This window comes from Sus scrofa, chromosome 16 (assembly GCF_054392235.1).
Source record: "Sus scrofa isolate SSC_HxYL_T2T_F1_AM1 chromosome 16, Sscrofa_HxYL_maternal_Yorkshire_Landrace_v2.0, whole genome shotgun sequence".
Lineage (NCBI taxonomy): Eukaryota > Metazoa > Chordata > Mammalia > Artiodactyla > Suidae > Sus > Sus scrofa.
In genome coordinates, this window is record NC_139398.1 from 51,639,377 (window position 1) to 51,664,545 (window position 25,169).

Consider the following 25,169-nt stretch of genomic DNA (forward strand, 5'->3'; position numbering starts at 1 on the left):
AAGATGGCCCCACTTCTTGTCAGCACTGTCTTGTCAGTGGATTAGACTCATCCCATGGCACAAGCAGGGTAGTTACCCTCATCCCCAGCAGACAGACCTTTTTGAAATGTAGCTGGTTACCAAACACTTCTAGTAGTATTGTCCTGGACCCTGAGCTCTCCACAAACGTGGGAAGTAAGTTGAGTGCCCTCTTTAGGTTGGGCAATCACAGTAACAAAAAAACAACATAATGGAGTAGCCACCAAGCAGCAAGTGTGCCAATAGACCAGAGTTCCGTTTCAGGCGGTGGCCTCTGACCGTTGGATCCACTTAGTAAGCTAAGAGCAGCTCAAGGAATATCATCTCCTTTTTGTACCAAATTACTGAGTAAGTTTAGTACTAGACAGTTTGAATAATTTCAGTAGACTTTGGTACCTAGTTGTCTGGTATCTGGCCCTGGCATAATCTAGGCTAAGGGGAAGAGTGGCTTTGCATGTGTGTTTGATGAAGGAGGTGGTTGGGTGTGTACACTCTGGATTGATTGCTTTGCATTTTAAAGGCATGCTCCCAAGGGGAGCCTTTTGCTATCTATCTCAAGGTACCAAATGCCAGAGTATCAAGAATACAGAAAATAAGAAAATACAGCCCAGCCAATACACTTAGCTATACTGAATGACACAGAAAAATTTCTATGTGCTAAAGCTGGAAAAAAAAAAATCAAAACAGAACTGCGTATATCCCATTTTTGCAAAATCAAAATACTTTCCCACCTTTGTCTACATAGGTTCATATAGGATTGTACCTGGTTAATAACTTGTACTGTGGCAGGAGGAGTAAGGGATGGTGAGGGGGGTGCTGTTATGGGAGGAGAGGAATTTCCATGATAATAATAGCATAACCAACATCCCACTGTATAAAATTATATGTCATAAAGAGATGCATGAAAGAATGGCCACTAAATATTAACAGTGGTTACCTTAGGGTGGCTTAATTCCAGGTGACTATTATATACTTTTGTAAGGTATTACACTGCTTAAATTATTTACAATGACTATGTATATTTATATAACTAAAAGGAAGCAATACTAACTGCAGTTTGATGGAAGGCTTTTTTCTTATTAGAAATTTCTGATTTCAACAGCATTCTCAAAGATCATAAGCATCCTCACTAAGGGGAGAAAAAGTGAGAGTACAATGGTTAAGGCTTAAGAAAATCAATTATCAAGTAAATGTATAGAACACATTTGGCCAGAAAGGGCTTATATGAGGCCTAACATTCACACAACTTAAAAACTCAACAACTGTATACTTGGTATTCAAGCTCACAAAAACCTTTTTAACTAGTCTCCTACTGCTAAGAATCAGAAAGTAATATGAGATTAGCTTCATGATAATCATTTGTAGGTTATGACACAAGACGATGAGACAATAAAACAGAAATTTTATGACATTTTCATGTTTAAACCAGATTCACTGCCAGAACATTTTCTGCTTTGATGAATGAATTAGGAGTTGGTCACATCTTAACCAGATTCATAGAAAAGTAGTTGAAGCTGCCATTCAACACATTAAAATAAAGGAAACATGGGATTTCCCTAAGTTAAAAACCTCCTATGATGCACTTTTTAGATTGTGGAAGGTACTGGGTTCAAAAAAATTTAACATAAAGCTAGACAATGGTCAAACGAAATCGCTGCAAAAACTGAATACATAAATAAGAATAAAACATTTTGATGCTAATTTTTCAGTTATAATTTTTGTTATACTCCACAGTAAAATCATCCTTGAAAGTGAAAATAAGCAAGGCGATGGGACAGTCAGCAGGAGAAATCGCTGATAACTTCTACTTGCTTATTCTTTGAGATTGCAACTTATTGTTCGCACACTATGCTCAAGTTCCTACACTGGGGGTGCCATGACCTGTCTCTTGTACTGTAGCTACAGGGGCTGGGGCAGGCCACAGAAACTGGGACTGGGGAGATATGTTCTGCTTGAATAAACTATACAGAACTCTGTTTCAGAATTTCATGCCACCTCATTTTAAAACAAAAGGAAAAAAAACCACCCCAATTCAGGGCTAAATTAGGGGTCACTGGACAATTAAAAAAATAAAACAAAACAGTCCTGTTTTAAAAGTTTCATCAGTAAAGACAAAAAGGTACTAAGAATTGATATTCATCCTTCCTCATCACTGCTGCTCCAGGCATCTTCAAATGCTGGATTTAACTGTGATTTGGTTGTAGCCTAAAAAAAGGGACAAAAAAGGAAAGATTTGATTATTCTACCTCATAGTTTAGGCTCACAATGCAGTTATGAAATAGATTAGATTAGATTGTTTTGAAAGAAACTATATAACCATTAATTTTAAACCAAAAGTAACACCCTACATACAACATAAAATACTGTAACTTTGTTTGAAATAGACGTATCAGGAGTTCCCATTGTGGCGCAGTGGTTAACGAATCCGACTAGGAACCATGAGGTTGCGGGTTTGATCCCTGGCCTTGCTCAGTGGGTTAAGGATCCGGCGTTGCCGTGAGCTGTGGCGTAGGCTGGCGTCTACAGCTCCGATTAGACCCCTAGCCTGGGAACCTCCATATGCCATGGGAGGTTGCCCTAGAAGGGGCAAAAAGACAAAAAAAAAAAAAAAAAAAAAAAAAAAAAAAAAAAAAAAAAAGAAATAGACATATCAGACTCATGCAAATTAAGTTTCCTTCAAAGTTTTTAACAACCCCCTCAACACATACACACATGATTTAATTGTTACCACTTAAGGCATTTTTTTTTGGTGTCTTTTGTCTTTAGGGCCGCACTCACAGCATATGGGGGTTCCCAGGCTAGGGGCTGAACTGGAGCTGTAGCTGCTGGCCTATGCCAAAACCACAGCAACATGGGATCTGAGCCTTGTCTGTGACCTACACTACAGCTCATGGCAACGCTGGATCCTTAACCCACTGAGCAAGGCAGGGATCGAATCTGAGTCCTCATGGATACTTGTTAGATTTGTTTCCTCTGAGCCACAGTGGTAACTCCGATTACTCAAGGCATTTTTACAACTTTTTGGAATTACCTGGAGAAGGGTGCACAGTAAAATCCATGTGGCTAAGACTGGACTCAGGTCTATGGTCTGACTTGACAGCCCAAAATATTAATGTGAGTAACTTTTCATTGTAGATGGATCTGATTTTATAAAGAAGCAAATATCTATAAATGGGGAATAAGGTGTTTATTAAATAGAGTAATTCTTGAAAGTGAAAATAAGCAAGGTGATGGGACAGCCAGCAGGAGAAATCGCTGAAAACCTCTACTTGCCATTTTGGTCCAAAAAGTAATGTGGTTTTTAAATAATGAGGTAGCTCTGTCTGTCTCTGTCTGTCTATCTATCTATCATCACTAGTTAAGTAGTTGAGAAACACATGCAAAATGTATACAAATGGCAACATGTTTGTTGTTAGCACACAGGTTTCCCTGGGAAATTTCTTTGAAAGAGAGCATTCATTTAAATGGTATTTATTTAAAACCAGAAAACATCATAGTACTCCTTTAACTTTAGAGCTGTACCTAATAAATATAATCAGCATTAGAGGAACTGTAATTATCTCTGGTATTTCGAACCAATTCACTTTTTAAACACACCTTCTTTTTCTTAGGCAAATAATTAAAGGACTTTAAGATGACCTCATTTTTTAAAAGTATCTGGGCATCATGAACCAGGTTTATTTCTTATTGTGCAGCTTTTACATTTGCTACACATTTTTAAAACCCAAATCCAATAATGTACATAAATTATTCTTAGATTACTTAGATGTATTGTCTTTTTCAACACATAACAATATTTCATATCAAGGGTAACCCCTACGGCATGTCTGAGAAAGTTCATTTCCTTTTTTGATGAACATGATAACTTAGAATCTCATAACTCAAACAAGGACAACAGTAGAAAAAGCGGGTGTTTCTAGTAAATTCCCCAGGTATCAGCCAGGATAGCCAGAAAACAAGATATTAATTTAGGTATTCTTTGTAATATTAAAACTATAGATCAGAATCCAGCATTAACCTAATGTTGGGTATTGTCACCATTAACAAACTTTACGTTGGCTATTGTCACTTAGTTTTTTTTTTGTCTTTTTGCCATTTCTTGGGTCCCTCCCTCAGCATACAGAGGTTCCCAGGCTAGGGGTCGAATTGCAGCTGTAGCCACCGGCCTACGCCAGAGCCACAGCAACGCGGGATCTGAGCCGCATCTGCGACCTACACCACAGCTCACGGTAGTGCCAGATCCTTAACCCACTGAGCGAGGCCAGGGATCAAACTGACATCCTCATGGATACTAGTCGGATTTGTTACATGCTGTGCACAATAGGAACTCTCAGGCAAAGTTACATTTTAATATAAATTATTGTTACTGTGGTGAGCAAACAAAAATAATTAAGTGAAAATTGGAAATGCTGCATATAAATTCTGTTTATAGCAGTAAAGGATAACAATATGAATGTATTACAGTATTATTAGAAATGTATTTTATTGTTAAAAAAATCACAAATAAAACATCTTACTTGTAGTTAAAAGCTTCAGTAAAAATATATATAATGCAGTACACATTACTGCTTGAGAATCACTGATCAAGTGTTAACTGCCATCTATTACTTCAGTTTTCTCTACAACATCTCCTCCTAGTGGACATTCTTTCTCTGCTCAAACATGGCCAGCCTGCCCGTTCTACTGACAAACAGTTGTGAATGTTGTGGAGGTAGGGAAGTTTAAAGCAAATCTAGTTCAGGTCCAAATAAAAGGAAGGAAGAATAAAACCAAAAATAACATCTAGCACACATACATCTTGATAAATTCTAATTTTTTTTCCTTCCCCTTCTTTCCTTCTTTTTCCTTCTTTCTCTCTTTCTTCCCTTTTCCTTCCTTCCTTACTTTCTTATTTTCATATTTTGAGGGCTGCACCTGCAGCATATGGATGTTCCCAGGAGAGGGGTTGAACTGGAGCTGCAGCTGCTGGCCAATGCCACAGGAATGCCAGATCTGAGCCGCATCTGCGACCTCCACCACAGCTCACCGCAATGCTGGATCCTTAACCCACTGAGTAGAGTCAGTATTTGAATCTGCATCCTCATGGATACTAGTAACATTTGGTACCACTGAGCCACAATGGGAACTCCGTAACTCTAAATTTCTTACTGGTAATTAATGGAAAATCTTTATAGGTAGAATATAAGGTTGTCTGTATCAGCACTGATTACACATCACACAAATGGTAAATAAAACACCTATGTATTGTGTGACGTCAAAATAAAGTAAGATTCTTGATGAGAGGTCAGGTTTTTGTTTTTGTTTTCTTATCTTTTTAGGGTCATAGGCGCAGCATATGTGGTGGCCTACACCACAGCCAGAGCAATGCCAGATCAAAGCCGTGTCTGCGACCTACACTGCAGCTCACAGAAACATGGATCCTTAACCCACTGAGAGAAGCCAGGGATTGAACCTACATCCTCATGGATACTAGTCAGATTTGTTTCTGTTGAGCCACGACAGGAACTCCAAGAAGTCAGATTTAAACTGTAATATAGACACTCTAGACATTTCAGGCAGGAAAAAGTGAGTAGGAGTTACATAGGCTTGCCCTGACCATAGCCAAATTTTAGAAGTGGCAAAAGGCAGATTCTTCAGAATCGAGAAAAGAGCCTACAATAAAATAGTAAGATTTGTACTCAAAGACTATAAAACCTGTTCCTATCATCCAATGCCTTTCAGTTTCTTATGTTGGAACTAAATCCCTCCTCTATCCTAGCTATCAGAAGAAACACCCCTAAGATATTATTATATCTTGGCTGATGGAGAAGTAAATCTTATCTCAAGGGGGTATTTGAAAGGAAACCTAAGAACAATTTTGCTTTAATGATTCTAATATTTGAAGTTATTATCAACTTGCCACAGATCACTAATAAATGGCTGAACTGGGATTCCAACCCAGTTACCAGTATTACTATTATTTAGTTTACTTGAAATTAAACACCAAGTGTTTGTGTGTGTATGTGTTTTATTTTGTGTTAAGTTGCCTCTCTGGGCCCTGCGGTAGTCTTTCATTTGATAGTTGAGATGAAAATACTTTAAAATATGAGTTAAATAGTAAATAGCATGTAACCGTGTGTTCTGTGCAGTCTTTTCTACTGGGACTGCATCATGATCATATTCATATTCTACCTTCATTCACAAGAATCTTTCAAATTAAAGTTTTGTGGAAATATTTTTAGTGCTTTTTTTTTTTTTTTTTTTGCTTTTTAGAGTCATACCTATGCCATATGGAAGTCACATCTGAGACCTACACCACAGCTGACGGCAACACCCGATCGTTAATCCACTGAGCTAGGCCAGGGATCGAACCTGCATCCTCGTGGATACTAGTTGGGTTTGTAACCTGCTGAGGCACAACTGGAACTCCCAACATTTTATGTTAATATGAGAAAAGTGCCTATCTTAGGCATATAAACATTTCAAAAGTAAATCTCTAAAACTTATAAAGCTAACTTGTTTCTTGTGTATATCTATTTGATTTCTACTTAATCGGCTCGTTTTTCCATATACATAAATTCTTCTAGATAGGGAGTTCAAACTATTACCATAACTACATAATAAGAAAATAAACTATCAGAATCAAATATTCTGTATAAAATAAGGAATTTAATTTTCTTCTAATATTCTTTTTTTCACACATAAGTCAAAGATGTTTTACCTTTATTTTTATAGCTTTCATTTGGTAAATAATTGTCAAACTATCTAACATGGCTTGTAGTGTTATAAATTAGATCTAATGTACACAGTAATTCCCACATAGCAGGACATAGTAATTAAACTATAATACAAAATAAATGGCTGAACCAATTTGTTTGAACATATTAAGCTTTCTAGAAAAAAAATTAGTCATTTAAAGCAGCTGTACACTAAAACTAATCAAAGCCATAACAAACCATATTAGACATGTACTAAATCTGGAAGTTCACTTTTAGGTAACTTGACATGAAAGTAAAAAATTCAGAGCATACTACCTAAGACCAGAGTTCATGTCTTATTTATCTTTGTTTATCCAACTTTCATTTTTTAGGCCCTCTATTCACACTATCATATTTGTACCAATTTATGTGCTAAGATAGGCACTAACTGTTGGTAGAAGTGTAAAGTGACAAAATTTGATGGTGTGAATAAAGAGCTTGAAAAATGTCATACACGATAACTCAAGAGATAAATTTACTTCTAAGAATCTAATCAGAAGTAATCAGAAATATAAACAATTTATGAACAGATATTTACCTTGATTTGTTTATAATGATCAAAAGAAATATCTTCAAATAGGTAAATATTTAAGTAAACTGTGGTACTTAAGTGACAGAATGCTAGACTATTTAAGACAATATTTATGAATAGTTATTAACAACATAGAAGAAGTCATATAATATTGAGAAAAGTAGTATGCTAAGTTTTTTTTGGTTTTTTAGGGCCGTTCTCATGGCACATGAAGGTTTCCAGGGTAGGGTTCGAATCGGAGCTATAGCTCCTGGCCTATACCACAGCCACAGCAATGCCAGATTTGAGTGGTGTCTGAGAACTACACCACAACTCATGGCAACAACAGATCCTTAACCCACTGAGTGAGGCCAGGGATTGAAGCTGCATCCTCATAGATACTAGTCAGATTTGTTTCCACTGAGCCATGATGGGAACTCCAGTAGTATGCTGAGTTGTCTGTTAACAATTTATGTTAAAAATGTGCATAGGATAAAACAAGAATGAAATAAATCAAAATGTTACTAGTGATTAATTCAACTTCAGAAATTTATGTTCTTTTTTTGAATTTTTCAAATGTGTTAGAGGCAAATTATTATGTTTTAAAATCAGAAAATAGTAAAAAATACTTTACAAGTCTCTCCCATACAAACTTAAAAAAACCTTTTTTTATGGTTTAGAAGTCACTGTGCAAATTGTATATGCTCATGTGTATGTGAGGTAAAAAAGTAATATTACCTCATCATTATCAGGAACTGATTCATATAAGGATGGTACCCAAGCAAGAATATTGCAGTCTCTGCTACCGCTATAAAGTTCCTGTAACACAGAAAGCAAAGATATGGACTGTAGGTCAGTTTAAAGTTGGTGCCAATCTGAAAGGAACTACATCAAATTTTAAACTTATTAATTCTTAGGTTAAAGCAATTAGATTAATTAGATTTCTACTACCCAAAGAAACTGAGCTGATGCCCTATTCTGTTTGTTTAAGATGTAGTAAAGCTTAGTTTTCTACTTCAAAATAGTATTAAGGATTAAGATGGCAGAATAGAAGGACTAGAGCTCAACTTCTCTCCTAAAAACAACAAAGTTTACAACCAAATGCTGAGCAATCTTCAAACAAATGGACCAGAAACTCTCAAAAAGATATTCTACTCCAGAAGAAAAAGAGGAGGCCACATCAAGAGGTGGGAGGGGCGATTACATGATACAAACAACCCCATACCTCCCGGGTGGGGAGCTCCACAGACTGGAAACTAACTGGTTCACAGAGACTCACCTAAAGGAGTAAGTGTTCTGAGCCACACATCAAACTCTCAAGTGTGGGGATCTGGCAATGGGAGAAAGAGCCCCTGGAGCATCTGGCATTGAAGGCCAGTGGGGCTTGTGTGCAGGAGCTCCACAGAACTGGGGGAAATGGAGACCCCATTCTTAAAAGGTGCACATGGACTTTCACATGCACTGGGTCCTAGGGCAAAGCTAAGTCTCCATAGGAATCTGGGTCAAACCTGACTGCAGTTCCTGGAGGACTTCCTGGGAAAACAGGGGTAAATGTGGCTTGCTGTGGGGGAAGGACATTGGAAGCAAAGCTCTTGGGAATATTCAGCAGCCTTGCCTTTCTCTGGAGATGGCCATTTAGGGAAAATCTGGACCCACCCATCAGTCAGTGCTAAGAGGCCCCAGGGCAAACACAGCACTGCCCAGCAGTAAACAGGCTGCCTAGAGACACCCCAGGCAACACAGCCACTTCTAATCTCACCCAGAGACAAAGCCCCACCCACCAGAGGGATAGGAATTAACTCCACCTATCAGTGGGCAGGCATCAGTCCCTCCCAGCAGGAAGCCTACAGCAAGCCCCCATACCAACTTCAGCCATAAGGGGGACAGACACCAGAAGTAAGAGAGGCTACAACTCTACTATCTGTAAAAAGGTCACCCACACCAAAAACCTGTAAAAATGAAAAGACAGAGAACTATAACTCAGATGAGGAAGAAAGAAAAAAACCTCAGAAAATCAGCTAAGTGATCAGGAGATTCTCAGCCTCCAGGAAAAAGATTTTAGACTGTTGATGCTGAAGATGATGCAAGACATTGGAAATAAACTGGAGGCAAAGATGGATAACTTACAGGAAACACTGACCAAAGAGATACAAGATATAAAACTTAGACAAGAAGAGATGCAAAATACAATAACTGAAATAAAAAATTCACTAGAAGCAGCTAACAGCAGAATACAGCAGAAGAACGAATAAGCCAGGTGGAGGACAGATTAGTGGAAATTACAGATGTGGAACAGAAAAGAGAAAAAAGATTGAAAACAAATGAAGAGAGTCTCAGAGAACTCTGGGACAATGTTAAACGCACCAACATACGTATTATAGGGGTGCCAGAAGGAGAAGAGAGAGAGAGGGGGACAGAAAAAATATTCCAAGAGATAATGGGCGAAAACTTCCCTAACATAGGAAAGGAAGCACTCACTCAAATCCAGGAAGCACAATGAGTACCATATAAAATAAACCCTGAGACACATATTAATCAAACTGACCAAAATTAAAGCTAGAGAGAAAATATGGAAAGCAGGTAGGGAAAAGAAATAACATACAAGGGAACCCCAATAAGGTTACGGGCAGATGTTTCAGCAGAAACTCTGCAGGCCAGAAGGGAGTGGCATGATATACTTAATGCGATGAAAGGAAAAAAACTCCAACCAAGATTGCTTTACCCAGCAAGGCTCTCATTCAGATTTGAAGGAGAAATCAAAAGCTTCACTGATAAGCAAAAGCTAAGAGAATTCAGCAACATGAAACCAGCCTTACAACAAATACTAAAGGAACTTCTCTAGGCAGAAAAGAAAAGACAGCAACAGGAAACAAAAATACCGCAAATGACAAGGCTCACCAGTAAAGGTATACATACAGTACAGATCTGAACTCATCCATGCACAATTATGCCACCAAAATCAGAAATCATGAGAAGAGGTGGGTACAAATGCAGGACACTGGAGATGAACTTGCAATTAAAAGAACAACAACTTAAAACAATCTCATATATATAGAGACTCTTATATCAAAACCTCAGAATAACTAAAAACCAAAAATCTACAATTGATACACTAATAAGAAAAATCAACTCAAATACAGCACTAAAGATAGTCATCAACCCACAAGAGGAGAGAACAAGAGAAGGGAAGAAAAAAGAGCAACAAAAACAAATCCAAAGCAATGAATAAAATGGCAATAAGAACATACATATCAATAATTACCTTAAATGTTAATGGACTAAATGCCCCAACCAAAAGACATGGACAGGCTGAATGGATACAAAAACAAGATTCATATACATGCTGTCGTCAAGATACGCACTTCTCTTCTAGGGACACATACAAATTGAAAGTGAGAGGATGGAAGAAAATATTTCATGCAAGCGGGGATCAAAAGAAAGCTGGAGTAGCAATACTCATATCAGACAAAACAGACTTGAAAATGAAGAATATTTTAAGAATATTTTAAGGAAGGTCACTACATAATGATCAAAGGATCACTTCAAGAAGAAGATATAACAATTTTAAATATCCATGCAGCCAACATAGGTTCACCACAATATATAAGGCAACTGCTAACAACCTTAAAAGGACACATCGGCAATAACACAATCATAGTGGGGGACTTTAACACCCACTTACAGCAATGGACAGATCATCCAAACAGAAAATCAATAAGGAAACATAGGCCCTGAACGAAGCATGAGACCAGATGGACTTAATAGATATTCATATGACAGTCCATCCAAAAGCAACAGAATACACATTCTTCTCAAGTGCACATGGAACATTCCCTAAGATTGATCACATCCTGGGGTACAAATTCAACCTCAGTAACTTTCAGAAAATTGAAATCATATCAAGCATCTTTTCTGACCACAATGCTATATGACTGGAAATCAACAACAAGAAAAAAACTGCAAAAACACAAACACATGGAGACTCAACAACATACTATTAAACAACCAATGGATCACTGAAGGAATCAAAGAGGAAATTTAAAAATACCTAAACGCAAAGGACAACAAAGATATGACACTCCAAAACCTATGGGATGCAGCAAAAGCCATTCTAAGAGGAACGTTTATAGCAAAACAAGCCTGCCTCAGGAAACGAGAAAAAGCTCAAATAAACAAGCTAACTTTACATCTAAAGCAGCTTGAGAGAGAAGAACAGACAAGACCTAAAGTTAGTAGAAGGAAAGAAATTATAAAGATCAGAGCAGAAATCAATGAAATAGAAACAAACATAACCATAGGAAAGATTAACAAAATGAAAATCTGGTTCTTTGAAAAGATCAACAAAATTGATACACCCTTAACCAGACTTATCAAGAAAAAAAGAGAGAGGACTCAAATCAATAAAATGAGAAATGAAAAAGTAACAACAGACATCACAGAAATACAAAGGACCATAAGAGACTACTACATGCAACTATACACTAATGAAATGGAAAACCTAGAGGAAATGGGAAAATTCTTAGAAAAGTACAATCTTTCAAGACTAAACCAAGATGAAGTAGAAAAGATGAATGGACCCATCAGAAGAACTGAAATTGAAACTGTGATTAAAAAACTTCCAACAAACAAAAGTCCAGGACCAGATGGCTTCACAGGTGAATTCTATCAAACATTTAGAGAAGAGCTAATACCTATCCTTCTGAAACTATTTCCAAAAATTGCAGAGGAAGGGATACTCCTAAACTCATTCTATGAGGCCACCATCACCCTGATACCAAAACCAGACAAAGATATCACCAAAAAAGAAAACTACAGGCCTATTTCACTAATGAACATCAATGCAAAAATCCTCAACAAAATACTAGTAAACCATACCCAACAAGACATTCAAAAGATTGTACATCATGATCAAGTAGGATTTATCCCAGGGATGCATGGGTTCTTCAATATCCACAAATCCATCAGTGTGATACACCACATGAACAAACTGAAGAATAAAAACCATATGATCCTCGCAATAGACGTGGAAAAAGCCTTTGACAAAATCCAACACCCACTTCTGATGAAAACCCTTCAGAAAGTGGGCATAGTGGGAACCTACCTCAACATAATAAAGGCCATAGATGACAAACCCACAGCTAACAGCATTCTCAATGGTGAAAAGCTGAAAGAATTCCCCCTGAGACCAGGAACACGACAAGGATGTCTGCTCTCACCACTACTCTTCAACATAGTTTTGGAAGTCCTAGCCACAGCAATCAGAGAAATAAAAGAGATAAAAGGAATCCAAATTGGAAAGGAAGAAGTAAAACTACCACTATTGCCAGATGACATGATACTATACCTAGAGAACCCTAAAGACTCTACCAGAAAACTGTTAGAGCTCATCCATGAATTTGGCAAAGTCTCATGATACAAAACGAATACACAGAAATCAATGGCATTTCTATACCCTAGCAATGAAAAATCAGAAAGACAAATTAGGGAAGCAATCCCGTTTACCATTGCATCCAAAACAATAAAATACCTAGGAGTAAACCTACCTAAAGAGACCAAAGACCTGTACTCTGAAAACTATAAGACACTGATGAAAGAAATCAAAGATGACACAAATAGACGGAAAGACATACCATGCTCCTGGACTGGAAGAGTCAATATTATCAAAATGACTATACTACCCAAGGCAATCTACAGATTCAATGCAATCCCTATCAAATTACCAAGGACATTTTTCACAGAACTTGAACAAAATATTTTAAAGTGTGTTTGGAAGCAAAAAAGACCCAGAAGAACCAAAACCATCCTGAGAAAGAAAAGTGGAGCTGGAGGAATCAGCCTCCTGGACTTCAGACTATACTACAAAGCAACAGTCATCAAAACTGTATGGTACTGGCACAAAGACAGAAATAGAGATCAGTGGAACAGGATAGAAAGCCCAGAATTCAACCCATGCATCTACAGCCAACTCATCTATGACAAAGGAGGCAAGGATATACAATGGAGGAAAGACAGCCTGTTCAATGAGTGGTGCTGGGAAACCTGGACAGTCACATGGAAAAGAATGAAATTAGAACACTCCCTAACACCATACACAAAAATAAACTCCAAATGGATTAAAGATTAGGTATAAGACCAGATACCATAAAACTCTTAGAGGAAAACATAGGCCAAACACTCTCTGACATAAACGACAGCAACATCTTCTTGGATCCACCTCTTAGAGAATTGACAATAAAAACAAAAATAAGCAAATGGGACCTAATCAAACTTAAAAAGTTTCTGCACAGCAATGGAAACCCTAAACAAAATGAAAAGACAACCCACAGAATGGGAGAAGATACTTGCAAATGCATTGACTGACAAGGGATTAATCTGCAAAATTTACAAACACCTTCTGCAGCTCCATACCAAAAAAACAAACAACCCCATCAAAAAAATGGGCAGAAGATCTAAATAGATAATTCTCCAAAGAAGATATATGGATGGTCACAAAACACATGAAAAGATGTCCAACATCACTCATCATTAGAGAAATGCAAATCAAAACCACTATGTGGTACCACCTTAAAACCAGCCAGAATGGCCAGCATCAAAAATTCTACAAACAAGAAGTGCTGGAGAGGGTGTGGAGAAAAAGGAACCCTGTTACACTGTTGGTGGGATTGTAAATGGGAGCAAACACTGTGGGAAACAGTATGGCGATTCCTCAGAAAATTAAAAATAGAACTACCATTTGATCCAGCAATCCCACTCCTGGGCATCTATCCAGAGAAAACCATGTCTCCAAAGACACATGTACTCTGATGTTCATTGCAGCACTCTTTTCAATGGCCAAGACATGGAAACAATCTAAATGTCCATTGACAGAGGAGTGGATCAAGAAGATATGGTACATATATACAATGGAATATTACTCAGCCATTAAAACGAATGAAATACCGGCATTTTTAGCAACATGGATGGACCTAGAAATTATCATGCTAAGTGAAGTCAGCCATACAATGAGACACCAACATCAAATGCTTTCACTGACATGTGGAAATCTGAAAAAAGGACAGACTGAACTTCTTTTCACAATAGATACTGACTCACAGACTTTGAAAAACTTATGGTTTCTAAGGAAGACAGTTCAGGGGGTTGGGGGATGCACTCGGGTTGTGGGATGGAAATCCTATAAAATTGGATTGTAATGAACATTGTACAGCTATAAATGTAATAAATTCACTGAGCAATAATAAAATAGTATTAGGATATGTTAGATAGAGTTCACTAATACATTAAAATTCACAAAAATAATCACTGTAGTTTTTATCATAGCATCCATTTATTTCAAATGTCAGAGTAGTCACAATGAAAAAAATGGTAGAAATAAGAGTTTGTCCTTTTTTTAATAACTGAGCTTTTTTTTTTTTTTTTTTTTTTGTCTTTTTGTCTTTTGAGGGCCACACCCACGGCATACGGAGGTTCCCAGGCTATTAGGTCGAATTGGAACTAGTTTTGGAACCCCTAGACCAGCTAACACCACAGCCAGCCACAACAATGCGGGATCGGAACTGCATCTGCAACCTACACCACAGCTCATGGAAATGCTGGATCCTGAACTCACTGAGCAAGGCTAGGGATCGAACCTGCAACCTCATGGTTTCTAGTTGGATTCATTAATCACTGAGCCATGACGGGAACTCCATAACTGAGTTTTAATAAAGGCTTCAGTAAGGAAATCATATGAGTTTCTAGATAAAATAGGCCAAAAGTTCAAAGAAAGTTTTATTTAGCTCATAGTTGCCTGACTGGCTGCAACTGAAGAGCATTAAGACATATGCTATGCCTGCTGAGAAGTTTATTTTATAAGGGGAAGCTTGGGCCGATGCACAGCCTATCAATGTCTTTATGGATATGCTATCTGCATATGCTGAACAATGTTCATTCTCCTCCCCATAAAACTTAGGAAATATACTGGCTGGTATTGAAAATATTCTCATGGGGCAGTGAAAGAGAGACTTTCACATATAGAGGGCAAAAGTGGTATAATCTTTTCCGAGAATGAAATTTCAATGTGTCCAAGTTTCTATATGCATTTCTAAGTCATGCCAAAGACACACGAAAATCAGGGATATTATCAATATTATATTCATAATAATAAAACCAGGAATAATTGTCTAAAAACTACTGTCCAGGGTAATTACATACATATATATATATATATATATAGTTATATATATATATATAGTTATATATATATATGGTTATATATATATATATATAGTTATATATATATATGGTTATATATATATATATAGTTATATATATATATGGTTATATATATATATAGTTTTGTTTTGTTGTTGCATTAATATGTTATATAATCATTAAATTTAATTTGAAGAACATTTGATGACATTGGAAAATATTTATATTGTCATAAGAAAAGAGTAGGATATAAATCAAATATTCATAGTGTGAAGGGAAAAAACAGGTTGTAAAATACTAGGACAATTTTCAAAAAAAGCTACTAAGTGAAGAGAAAGGGCTAAAAAGAAAAACCAGCAAAATATTAAGTGGTTATGAAACTCTGACTAAATTTTTATTTTTTCTCACAAATATATGTTTACAGAAATATTTCTAAGAATATTTCCCTGCTCTACTCTAATAGATATTTCTCCAAAGACCTAGAGAATATTATGCTTAGTGAAATAAGACAAAGACAATATCACTGATATGGGGACTCTAAAAAATATTGAATCACTATGCTGTATACCTGAAACAAACATATTGTTAATCAACTATACTTCAATTTTTATTTTATTTTTTATATTTTATTTCATTTATAAAAAATTTATTTTATTTTTTAGGGCCACACCTGCAGCATATGGAAATTCCCAGGCTAGGGTTTGAATTGGAGCTGCAGCTTCTGGCTTAAACCACAGTGATAGCAATGCAGGACCCAAGCCTTGTCTGTAACCTATACCAGAGCTCATGGCCAACACAGGATCCTTAACCCACTGAGGATCGAACTAACATCTTCACGGACACTAGCCAGGTTCATCACTGATGAGCCACAATGGGAACTTCTATACTTTGATTTTTAAAAATAAAGGGATTTGAATTGAATCTTGACATTTTTGAGATTAACGTAGCGGTTCAGTTGGGAAATGAGACTGAAAAAAAAACCCAAAAACAATCTCAAAGTTTACAGAAAAGTTGCAAGTGGAGTATGAAGAATTTTTTTTCCCCTTGAAACAAGAGTATAAGTTGCCAACATGAAGTTGTATCACTCTTGAAGAGTTCAGTAGTATGTATTTCCTGTGAACAAGGACTTTTTCTACATAAATATAATGCAATCAATGAAATCAGATGATTCACACTGATATATCACTATCAGATAATTTTAATTTTAATCCTTAACCCACTGTGCCATAAGGGAACTCTCTAGCTAATTTTTAGATCCCACTGAAGTTTCACCAATTGTTCCAAATAACATACTTTATAGCAAAAGGGTCTAGTTCAAAATCACATGCTGAACTCAGCTGTCATGTCTCTTTACGTTCCTTCAACCTAGAATAGTTTTTCAGTCTCTCCTTGGCTTCACTGACACTGACATTTGAAGACACACACCAGTTATTTTGTAGAATGTCACTTGAATTTTGTCTCGTTTCATTACCATTAAACTTAGGTGATGCATCTTTGCAAGGAATATCACCCTTTGATAATTTTTTTTTTTTTTGGGGGTCTTTTCAGGGCCACGCCTGCGGCATATAGAGGTTCCCAGGCCAGGGGTCCAATCGGAGCTACAGCTGTCGGCCTACACCACAGCCACAGCAATGCCTGATCCAAGCAGAGTCTGCGGCCTATACCACAGCTTAGGGCAACACCAGATCCATATTCAAAAGAAAGAATTTATCCCAGTCAAAGGTGCATAGTATTATGTTGATTCATTGAGACATCCTATGCCACCTATAAAATCTATCCTCTATTATCCTCTATTTAATATACTCTAGCTCAAAACTGGATAAAAAGCTTAATTCCAGCTTAATTCCTTAGAGTGAAATTGTAATTTACTCTTTTATATATAACTAATATGGCAAGTTAGCTACCCAACATTTTAAAATCCCTTAAGTATCATTCTTACCTGGAAATTAGACTGAAATACACAGCAGTCAACACTTTTATAATGTCCCTTAAGCATAGTTATCTGTTCTCCTGAGTAAATTGTATAAACAGCAATGGTGCTACCATATGGTACAAAAACAAATTCTGTACTGCAGCCACAGGAGACAGTGAATTTCAATCCTTTTCTACTGTCATTATGAACTTTTCCATAGTTCACCTGCAGGATGTTAAAATATAAAGTTATTCACTTAAATTTGAATTAAAAAGACAAAAAAAAAAAGACAACAAAGACAGGAAAAAAATTTACTTAAAATATTATAATATACTATAGGAACAGCCCCAATAAAGTCTACAGAAAATGATTAACATCCTAATAGAAACAACGGCCAATAACATATATGTACATTTCATATAAGAGGGAAATATAAATAGTAAAAAGACCCACAAAAACAAATGGTCACATTTCAATCTTGACTGAAATAAAAATGCAAATTAAGGCAACTCTGAAGAAGCATTTTGGACCATTTAGTAAAAATTTTAAGAAACTGTTAAGATACTCAATACCAGTACAAGTGAGGTAAACATGTAGGTGCACTGTACTTTGGTCATTTCTTCTCAAAGGCAAAATGCTTTATTATGCAAAAAATGTATTGTACAGTTCAGTGATATTCACAATGTTGCGTAACCATTACCACCATCTATTTTTTATCTTGCAAAACGGAAGCTCTGTACTCATTAAACAACAATGATATTCCTACTCCTTGACCTAGTAACTACTCCTGGGAATTTATCTTAGGGAAATAATTAAGCAGCAAAAAGGTATATGCCCAGAGGAATTCAATGCAGCATTATCTCGAATGGCAAAGTAACTGAAATAGATGTAAATTACTAACACATATTAACTCTAGAGTTTATATGGCAATTAAAAATTGAAGTATGAAAATTATGCTGAAAATAGGGATAAAAGCTAAGTATAAAATAGCAAAGAACATAGTGTGTATATTATTTTTACTTTATTTTTTGTCTTTTTGCCTTTTCTAGGGCTGCTTCACGCTGCATATGGAGGATCCCAGGCTAGGGGTCTAATCAGAGCGGTAGCCATGGTCTAACGCCAGAGCCACAGCAACGAGGATCTGAGACCCGGCTGCAACCTACACTACAGCTCACAGCAATGCTGGATCCTTAACCCCCGAGTGAGGCCAAGAATCAAACCTGCAACCTCATGGTTCCTAGTCAGATTCGTTAACCACTGCGCCATGACGGGAACTCCAGAGTGTGTATATTATAATCACAGCTTTTTTTGGGGGGCGGCGGTGGGGGGGCGAACCCATGGCATATGAAGTTCTCAAGCCAGGGGTCAAATCAGAGCTGTAGCTGCAAGCCTACACCGCAGCTCATGGCAACTCTGGATCCTTAACCCACTGAGCAAGGCCAGGGATTGAACCTGTATCCTCAAGGGTATTAGTTGGGCTCGTTACTGGTGAGCCAGAACTGGCACTCCCTATAATTGAAGCTTTATATAAATAATTATGTATTTGAGATAAAAAAAATTCTGCACCTATATGTCAAAGATACAAGCCCAACAAGATCAGCATTACCTATGCAGTCAGAAACAGAATTCCAGGCCTCATCCCAATCAATCTACTGAACTAGAATCTTTATTTTAAAAAGTTCCCTCAATGGTCTGCAGGTTCATCAAAGTCTGAGAAGCTTTGTGCTAAAGAAACTGACAGGTTTACTTCCTGTGGATAATTTAGATAAGCAACTTAGGGTAAGTGTAAAATCAGAATCTAATCCTTTGGGAATTATGAGCACGTAGACCACCAATATCTCCCTTCGCTGTCAGTTATACTGGAGTTTAGACAAGCAGCTGAGTGATTTGCCTTTTACCTTTTTCTAAAGATTGGGTGGGAATGTGTGTGTGTGTGTGTGTGTGTGTGTGTGTGTGTGTGTGTAAACTCTGCTTACCCACCTTTGAGGTTAACGTGTGACAGAAATGAGCACAGGTATTCAGCTACCTCACTGCAGCAGTGGTACAGTGAAATGTGAAAAAATGAAACTTAAAGTCAGTAGATTTGGGTTTTTGAAACCCACTCCATGTCCTCATTTTTTTTTTTTTGCCTCTTAGGAGTGATGAATGATTTAACCTGTGAGTTTCATTCTTCTAGTCTGTTAAAAGGAAGTAACATAACACATTTACCAGAGTTATTATGAAAAATCAAATGAAAAAATGAAATAATGCATTAGATAATATCTAGGATATAAAATAATTCAGTAAGTGCCTAGTTTTATTAATATATATATGTATTTAAAAGTATAACATTTCCAGGAGTTCCTGTTGTGGTGCAATGGAAACAAATCCGACTAGTATCTACAAGGATTTGGGTTCAATCCCTGGCCTCGCTCAGTGGGTTAAGGATCTGGCGTTGCCATGATCTGTGGTGTATGTAGCTTGCAGACAGAGCTCGGATCTCGTGTCGCTGTGCCTGTGATGTAGGCCAGTGGCTACAGCTCCGATTAGACCCCCAGCCTGGGAACCTCCACATGCTGTTGGTGTGGCCCTAAAAAGACAAATATATTTTATATATATATAAAATCCATTCTAAACACACTATTCAAAATATGGGGTTACTAGCAAAAATCCATAGAATCCATATGAGTATCACCTTCAAGAAGGAGAGAAAAATGAAATAAAATCACAGTAACTATTTATACATATACTCAGCACCATTTATATCTATCACATTCATCTTTGATGCACATGCCAACCTACTTTTCCAAAATGATCCTGTCACTTCTCCACTCAAAAGCCTTGAGTGGATTTCCACCTTGCTCAGAAAAAGCCAAAGCCCTTAGGAAGGCCTATAAGCCTGTAAGATCTGGAAACTGCATTTTTTTGGGCCACGTCCATGGCATGTGGAAGTTCCTGTGCCAGGGACTGAACCCTTGCCACAGCAGTGGCCTCGAGCTGCTACAGTGACAACACTGGATCCTTAACCTGCTGAGCCACAAGGAACTCCTAAGCCTGTAAGGTCTGGTGTCCTGTTCCTTCTGTTCCTCATCTGTTATTCTCCCCTGTGCCTAATCTAGTCCAGTATAAAGGCCATATAGATGCTCCTTGGGTATCCCAAGCTTGCTCCTCCCCTGGATTTTTGTACTTCCTTCTTCCCTCCTTCCTTTGTCCGGAATACTCTCCCTCCCGGATGCTGGATGGCTCACTCCTTCATTTCCTTTAGGTCAAATGTCATCTTCTGAGTGAGAACTAGTCCAATTACCCTACGTAAAACATCAACTCCAACTTCCCAGTACTTTCTGTGCTTCTTTCCTTGCTTTGTTTTTCTTCATAGTGCTTACTGTACCTAATGTATATTTTATCCGTTCATCCATCCACCCATTTACTGACTGACTGATGGGTATCTTTCTTTCTCTCCTTGGAATCTAAGTTCCACAAGATTTCTATGTTTTTTTACTGCTGTAGAGAACTGCCAAGCAAATAGGAAGTACTCGAAAAATATTAAACAAATGAATAAAATGAGAGAAGGAAGGTGTGATGCAATTAGGGACATGGTACAATATTATAAATGGAAGAATTATAATATTATAAATTAAAATTTGCAATGCCTGACTTTTTAGCCTAAGACATGATAGAGAAGCATTTCATAAAGAACAAGAGGGATTAGCAAACTCCCTAAAGTAATCCAGCACAAAAAATTCTGATATCAAAGTTAGTTTTTAATAATACAAATGATACCTAGAGTATTTAAGAGAGAATTACCCAGAAAGGATGATTAAAGAAAGGAATATGATTAATATTAATATGAACCTGAACGTAGTAAATAGATGCTTTAAGGAGTCTGGGTATAATCAGCAATATAGTAAGAGTGGAATCTACAGTTAAACTCTGCTGTTTTCTAGCAACGTAAAATCAGGCAAGTTACTTGATTTTATGTCGTATTTTCCGTATATGTAAAATGGGTATTATAATAGTAACTAACTTCATAGTGTTGATTTGATGATTAAATAAGACCATATATATTCTGGCACATATATTAAATGTTAGTTTTTACTAGCATAGTAAGTAGCATATAAGCTCTCAATAAATATCAGCTATTAGCATTATTACCAAATTATAAACTTTTGGTAGCTTATTGTCAAAGTTACTAAATGACAGGTACATCTGGTAAGGACCATAACATAAAATTTTTAAAAAGTACTAAAGATTAAATACCACATACGAATCTAGTACTTTTTACAGAAAGGATGTGGAGAAAACAGAATCTTCCTACACTGTCAGTGGGAATGTCAATTGGTGCAGCCACTATGGAAAACAATATGGAGTTTCTGTAAAAAGCTCCCTTAAAAATAGAGTTATCATATGATCCAGCAATCCTCATCCTGGGCACATATCCAGAAAAGATGAAAACTCTTAATTTGAAAAGACACGTGCACCTCAATGTTCACTGTGGCACTATTTATAACCATCAAGACATGGTAGCAACCTAAGTGTCCATCAATAGATTAATGGATAAAAAAGATGTGGTGTGTACACACACACAAACACAAACACAAAGGGATATTACTCAGCCATAAAAAAGAATGAAATAATGTCATTTGAAGCAACATAGGGGCCCAGAGATTATTATACTAAGTGAAATAAATCAGATTAAGATAAATATTGTATGATATCACTTACATGTGGAATCCAAAAAATAGTACAAACGAACTTATTTACAAAGCAGAAACATACTCACAGACACAGAAAACAAACTTACGGTTACCAAAGGGGAAGGGAGGGGAAAAGAGATAAATAAGGAGTATGGGATTAACAGAAACATACTATCATATACAGAAAAATAAACAACAAGAATTTACTGTGTAGTACACGGAACTATATTCTATATAAGAACCTATAATGGAAAAAGATAAAAAAATTAAAACTATATATACAAACACATATGTATAACCAAATCACTTTGCTGTATACCTGAAACTAACACAATAATGTAAATGAACTATACTTCAATTAATTAAAAAAAAAGAATCTAGCACTTTTAGAACACATTCATTGCAGTATTAAAGTACCATATGTTTTTGTACTATAACATTCATTTTGGATTTGGTTTACAAGTCAGATACAGAATAAAATTTGACTATTTAACTTTATAGCTTTAATTTATATCAGTTGTTCGCAATCTTTTATTCTTCTCCAACATGCATAAGATATGGCACACTCGCATTATGCAGAATGGCTCAGTAGAGCAGTGATTCTCCACTAATCAGGGAGAATGTGGTATGGGTAAGGTGGGGTGGGTTGTCCTGAGTTGAGAATTACTAGTTAACATAATGGAGAAATAGTATAAAAAGAGAGCTATGATTCAAATGGGAACACAAAATTAAATCTACAGAAAAACATCAAGTGTTATGTTACAGATTCATTTCTTTAACGTATATCCAAAAGGTCTGAGGTACTTAAAATCTCTTACTAGTGTGTTTTCTCCATTGGAACTATTCCAGAGCCTCATTCGATTATCTGTACCAACAGTGAGGAGGTGAAGCCCATCGCTTGTAAAACATAAGCCATTAACCTTCCCATTATGAGCAGTGTTTGCTGCAATGAAAAACACAATTCAGTTTATCTGTTCTTATAAATTCAGTACACATTAATGCTTGATGACATACTTATTTAAACATATTAAAGGACAATTACATGAATTATTTAAAACATAAATTATTTTTATACTTAAATTTAATGATTCCTTTGGATTATTTCAATATGATAAACCACATAGATTAGAACAATAAAGGAGTTCCCATCATGGTGAAGCAGAAACGAATCCAACTAGGAATCATGAGGTTGTGAGTTCGATCCCTGGCCTTGCTAAGTGGGTCTAGGATCTGGTGTTGCCGTGAGCTGTGATGTAAGTCGAAGATGCAGCTCGGATCTGGCATTGCTGTGGCTCTGGCATAGGCCAGAGGCTACAGCTCCGATTAGACCTCTAGCCTGTGAACCTCCACATGCCCCGGGGAAGCCCTAAAAAGACAAAAAGATGAAGAAAAAAAAAAAAAAAAAAAGAACCATAAAAAGAGAGGAAAAACAAAAGGAAAAAATACTGCCAAATACAATTTTTCTTCACATAGTAAGCTGTGCTAATAAATTCAATTAAATGTGTAAACCTAACACTAAAATTTTAAATTTAAATGTAAACTTCTTATATACTATTTCCATTTTTAATCTAAAAACCACTTCATAGACTATTAAAAATAAATAAAACTACTACTTCAGAGTTCCCTGGCTAGTGGTTAAGAAGCAGGTGTCACTGCTGTAGCTTGGGTTCAGTCCTGGCATAGGAACTTCCATGTGCCACGAGGGCGGCAAAAAACCCCACAAAATCAAAAACAAACAAATAAAAACATTAATATCCTTAATATTAATATTAAGCATAACAGTTCTAGTCTCAATTAAATGTATATTACTTTCAAAATGGACAGCTTTGAGAAAGCACAATTCTCAACAGCCTGATTAATTTAATTTAAAAGATTAAAACAATGACAGCTTTTATATAGTTCATCCTAATATATATTTGGTCTAAAATTAATTCTGAATCAGAATTTTATTTATTTTTTATTTTTATTTTTTTGTCTTTTTGCCATTTCTAGGGACGCTTCTGCGGCATGTGGAGGGTCCCAGCTAGGGGTCTAATTGGAGCTGTAGTCACCGGCCTACACCAGAGCCATAGCAACACAGGATCCAAGCCACGTCTGCAACCTACACCAAAGTTTTCAGCAACACTGGATCCTTAACCCACTGAGCAAGGCCAGGGAATGAACCCACAAACTCATGGTTCCTAGTTGGATTTGTTAACCACTGAGCCATGACGGGAACTCCAGAATCAGAATTTTAAACTACAAGAAATTAAAAATCTATTGTAAAAACACAATTGAGGCATTTTTGTTGCCTGGATTGCAGTGGACTGAAATTTAACACAACTTGCAAAATTTTATTCTGAAAAAATGGCTACAAAATATTACCATTTCCTTTATTTTAATTTCCTAAATGGCACTGAATTTGTATTAGTTGTCCTCAATTAAGGAAACAAAAAGGTTAAGAAGTTAATCCAGAAAGTTTCTACATTTGAAAATTCAGGGGCAGAAGAAATGCCATACTTAGTTGTATCTTAAAAAAAGACGACTAAAATTTGGTTATGTAAATTTAGAAATTGATTCATTGTGAATGCCTTTTTAAAAAAACCATAAGATCTATAATTTGTCTACTCACGTTTATTATTTGGTTTCAGTTAAGAACTTTCAATATAAAAATACTATCAATATCATATTTCTATATAAATGGATTTTTCATTACCTGATTCAACTGCTTGTGACTTTTTCCCATTATGCTGATCAAGCGTAATCAAACATCCTGATGCTCTTCTCACATCCCATAATTTTGCTTTACTGTCAGCACTGAGAAGAAATAAATGTTACAGCTAAGATAAGGACTGTACTTCTCACCTACCTTTCCAGTATTATGGCATACAGAGGTCTCAGTAGTTTAGGGCAAATGTATTTGTACATTTGGGTGGTTGTACTTTTGCCTTTCCAGCAAATATTCAATAGTCAAGAGTAGCACAAATAATTGAAAAATAGGAAAAAAAGTAACTTTTAAAAAAAATTCACAAGGACAGAATTAGACACATTTTCATTTTATTTAAAGTGAAAAGAGAAAAGGTACAACCGTGATCACATATCAATTTTAGCTTCTAAACCATGCCCAAAGAAAATATAGATCCGTTCAA

At 36.4% G+C, this 25,169-nt stretch overlaps 1 protein-coding gene across 3 annotated transcripts in view; it reads right to left on the reverse strand.

Annotated features, from left to right (window-relative positions):
- Positions 1–1,074: 1,074 nt before the first annotated feature.
- Positions 1,075–25,169, reverse strand: part of ERCC8 (ERCC excision repair 8, CSA ubiquitin ligase complex subunit) — a 66,442-nt gene continuing 42,347 nt past the window's right edge. For 2 of the 3 annotated variants that reach the window (XM_021077003.2, XM_003133989.7), the window contains 5 exons: positions 24,737–24,837; positions 22,860–22,984; positions 17,396–17,593; positions 8,005–8,085; positions 1,075–2,223 (listed from right to left, as the gene is read on the reverse strand). In XM_021077003.2, coding sequence (XP_020932662.1) covers positions 2,155–2,223; positions 8,005–8,085; positions 17,396–17,593; positions 22,860–22,984; positions 24,737–24,837 — 574 coding nt within the window. In that variant the 3' untranslated portion in view covers positions 1,075–2,154. Of the gene's footprint in view, positions 2,224–8,004; positions 8,086–17,395; positions 17,594–19,348; positions 19,546–22,859; positions 22,985–24,736; positions 24,838–25,169 lie in introns of all 3 variants that reach the window. The other variant, XR_014831379.1, reaches the window with a different exon arrangement.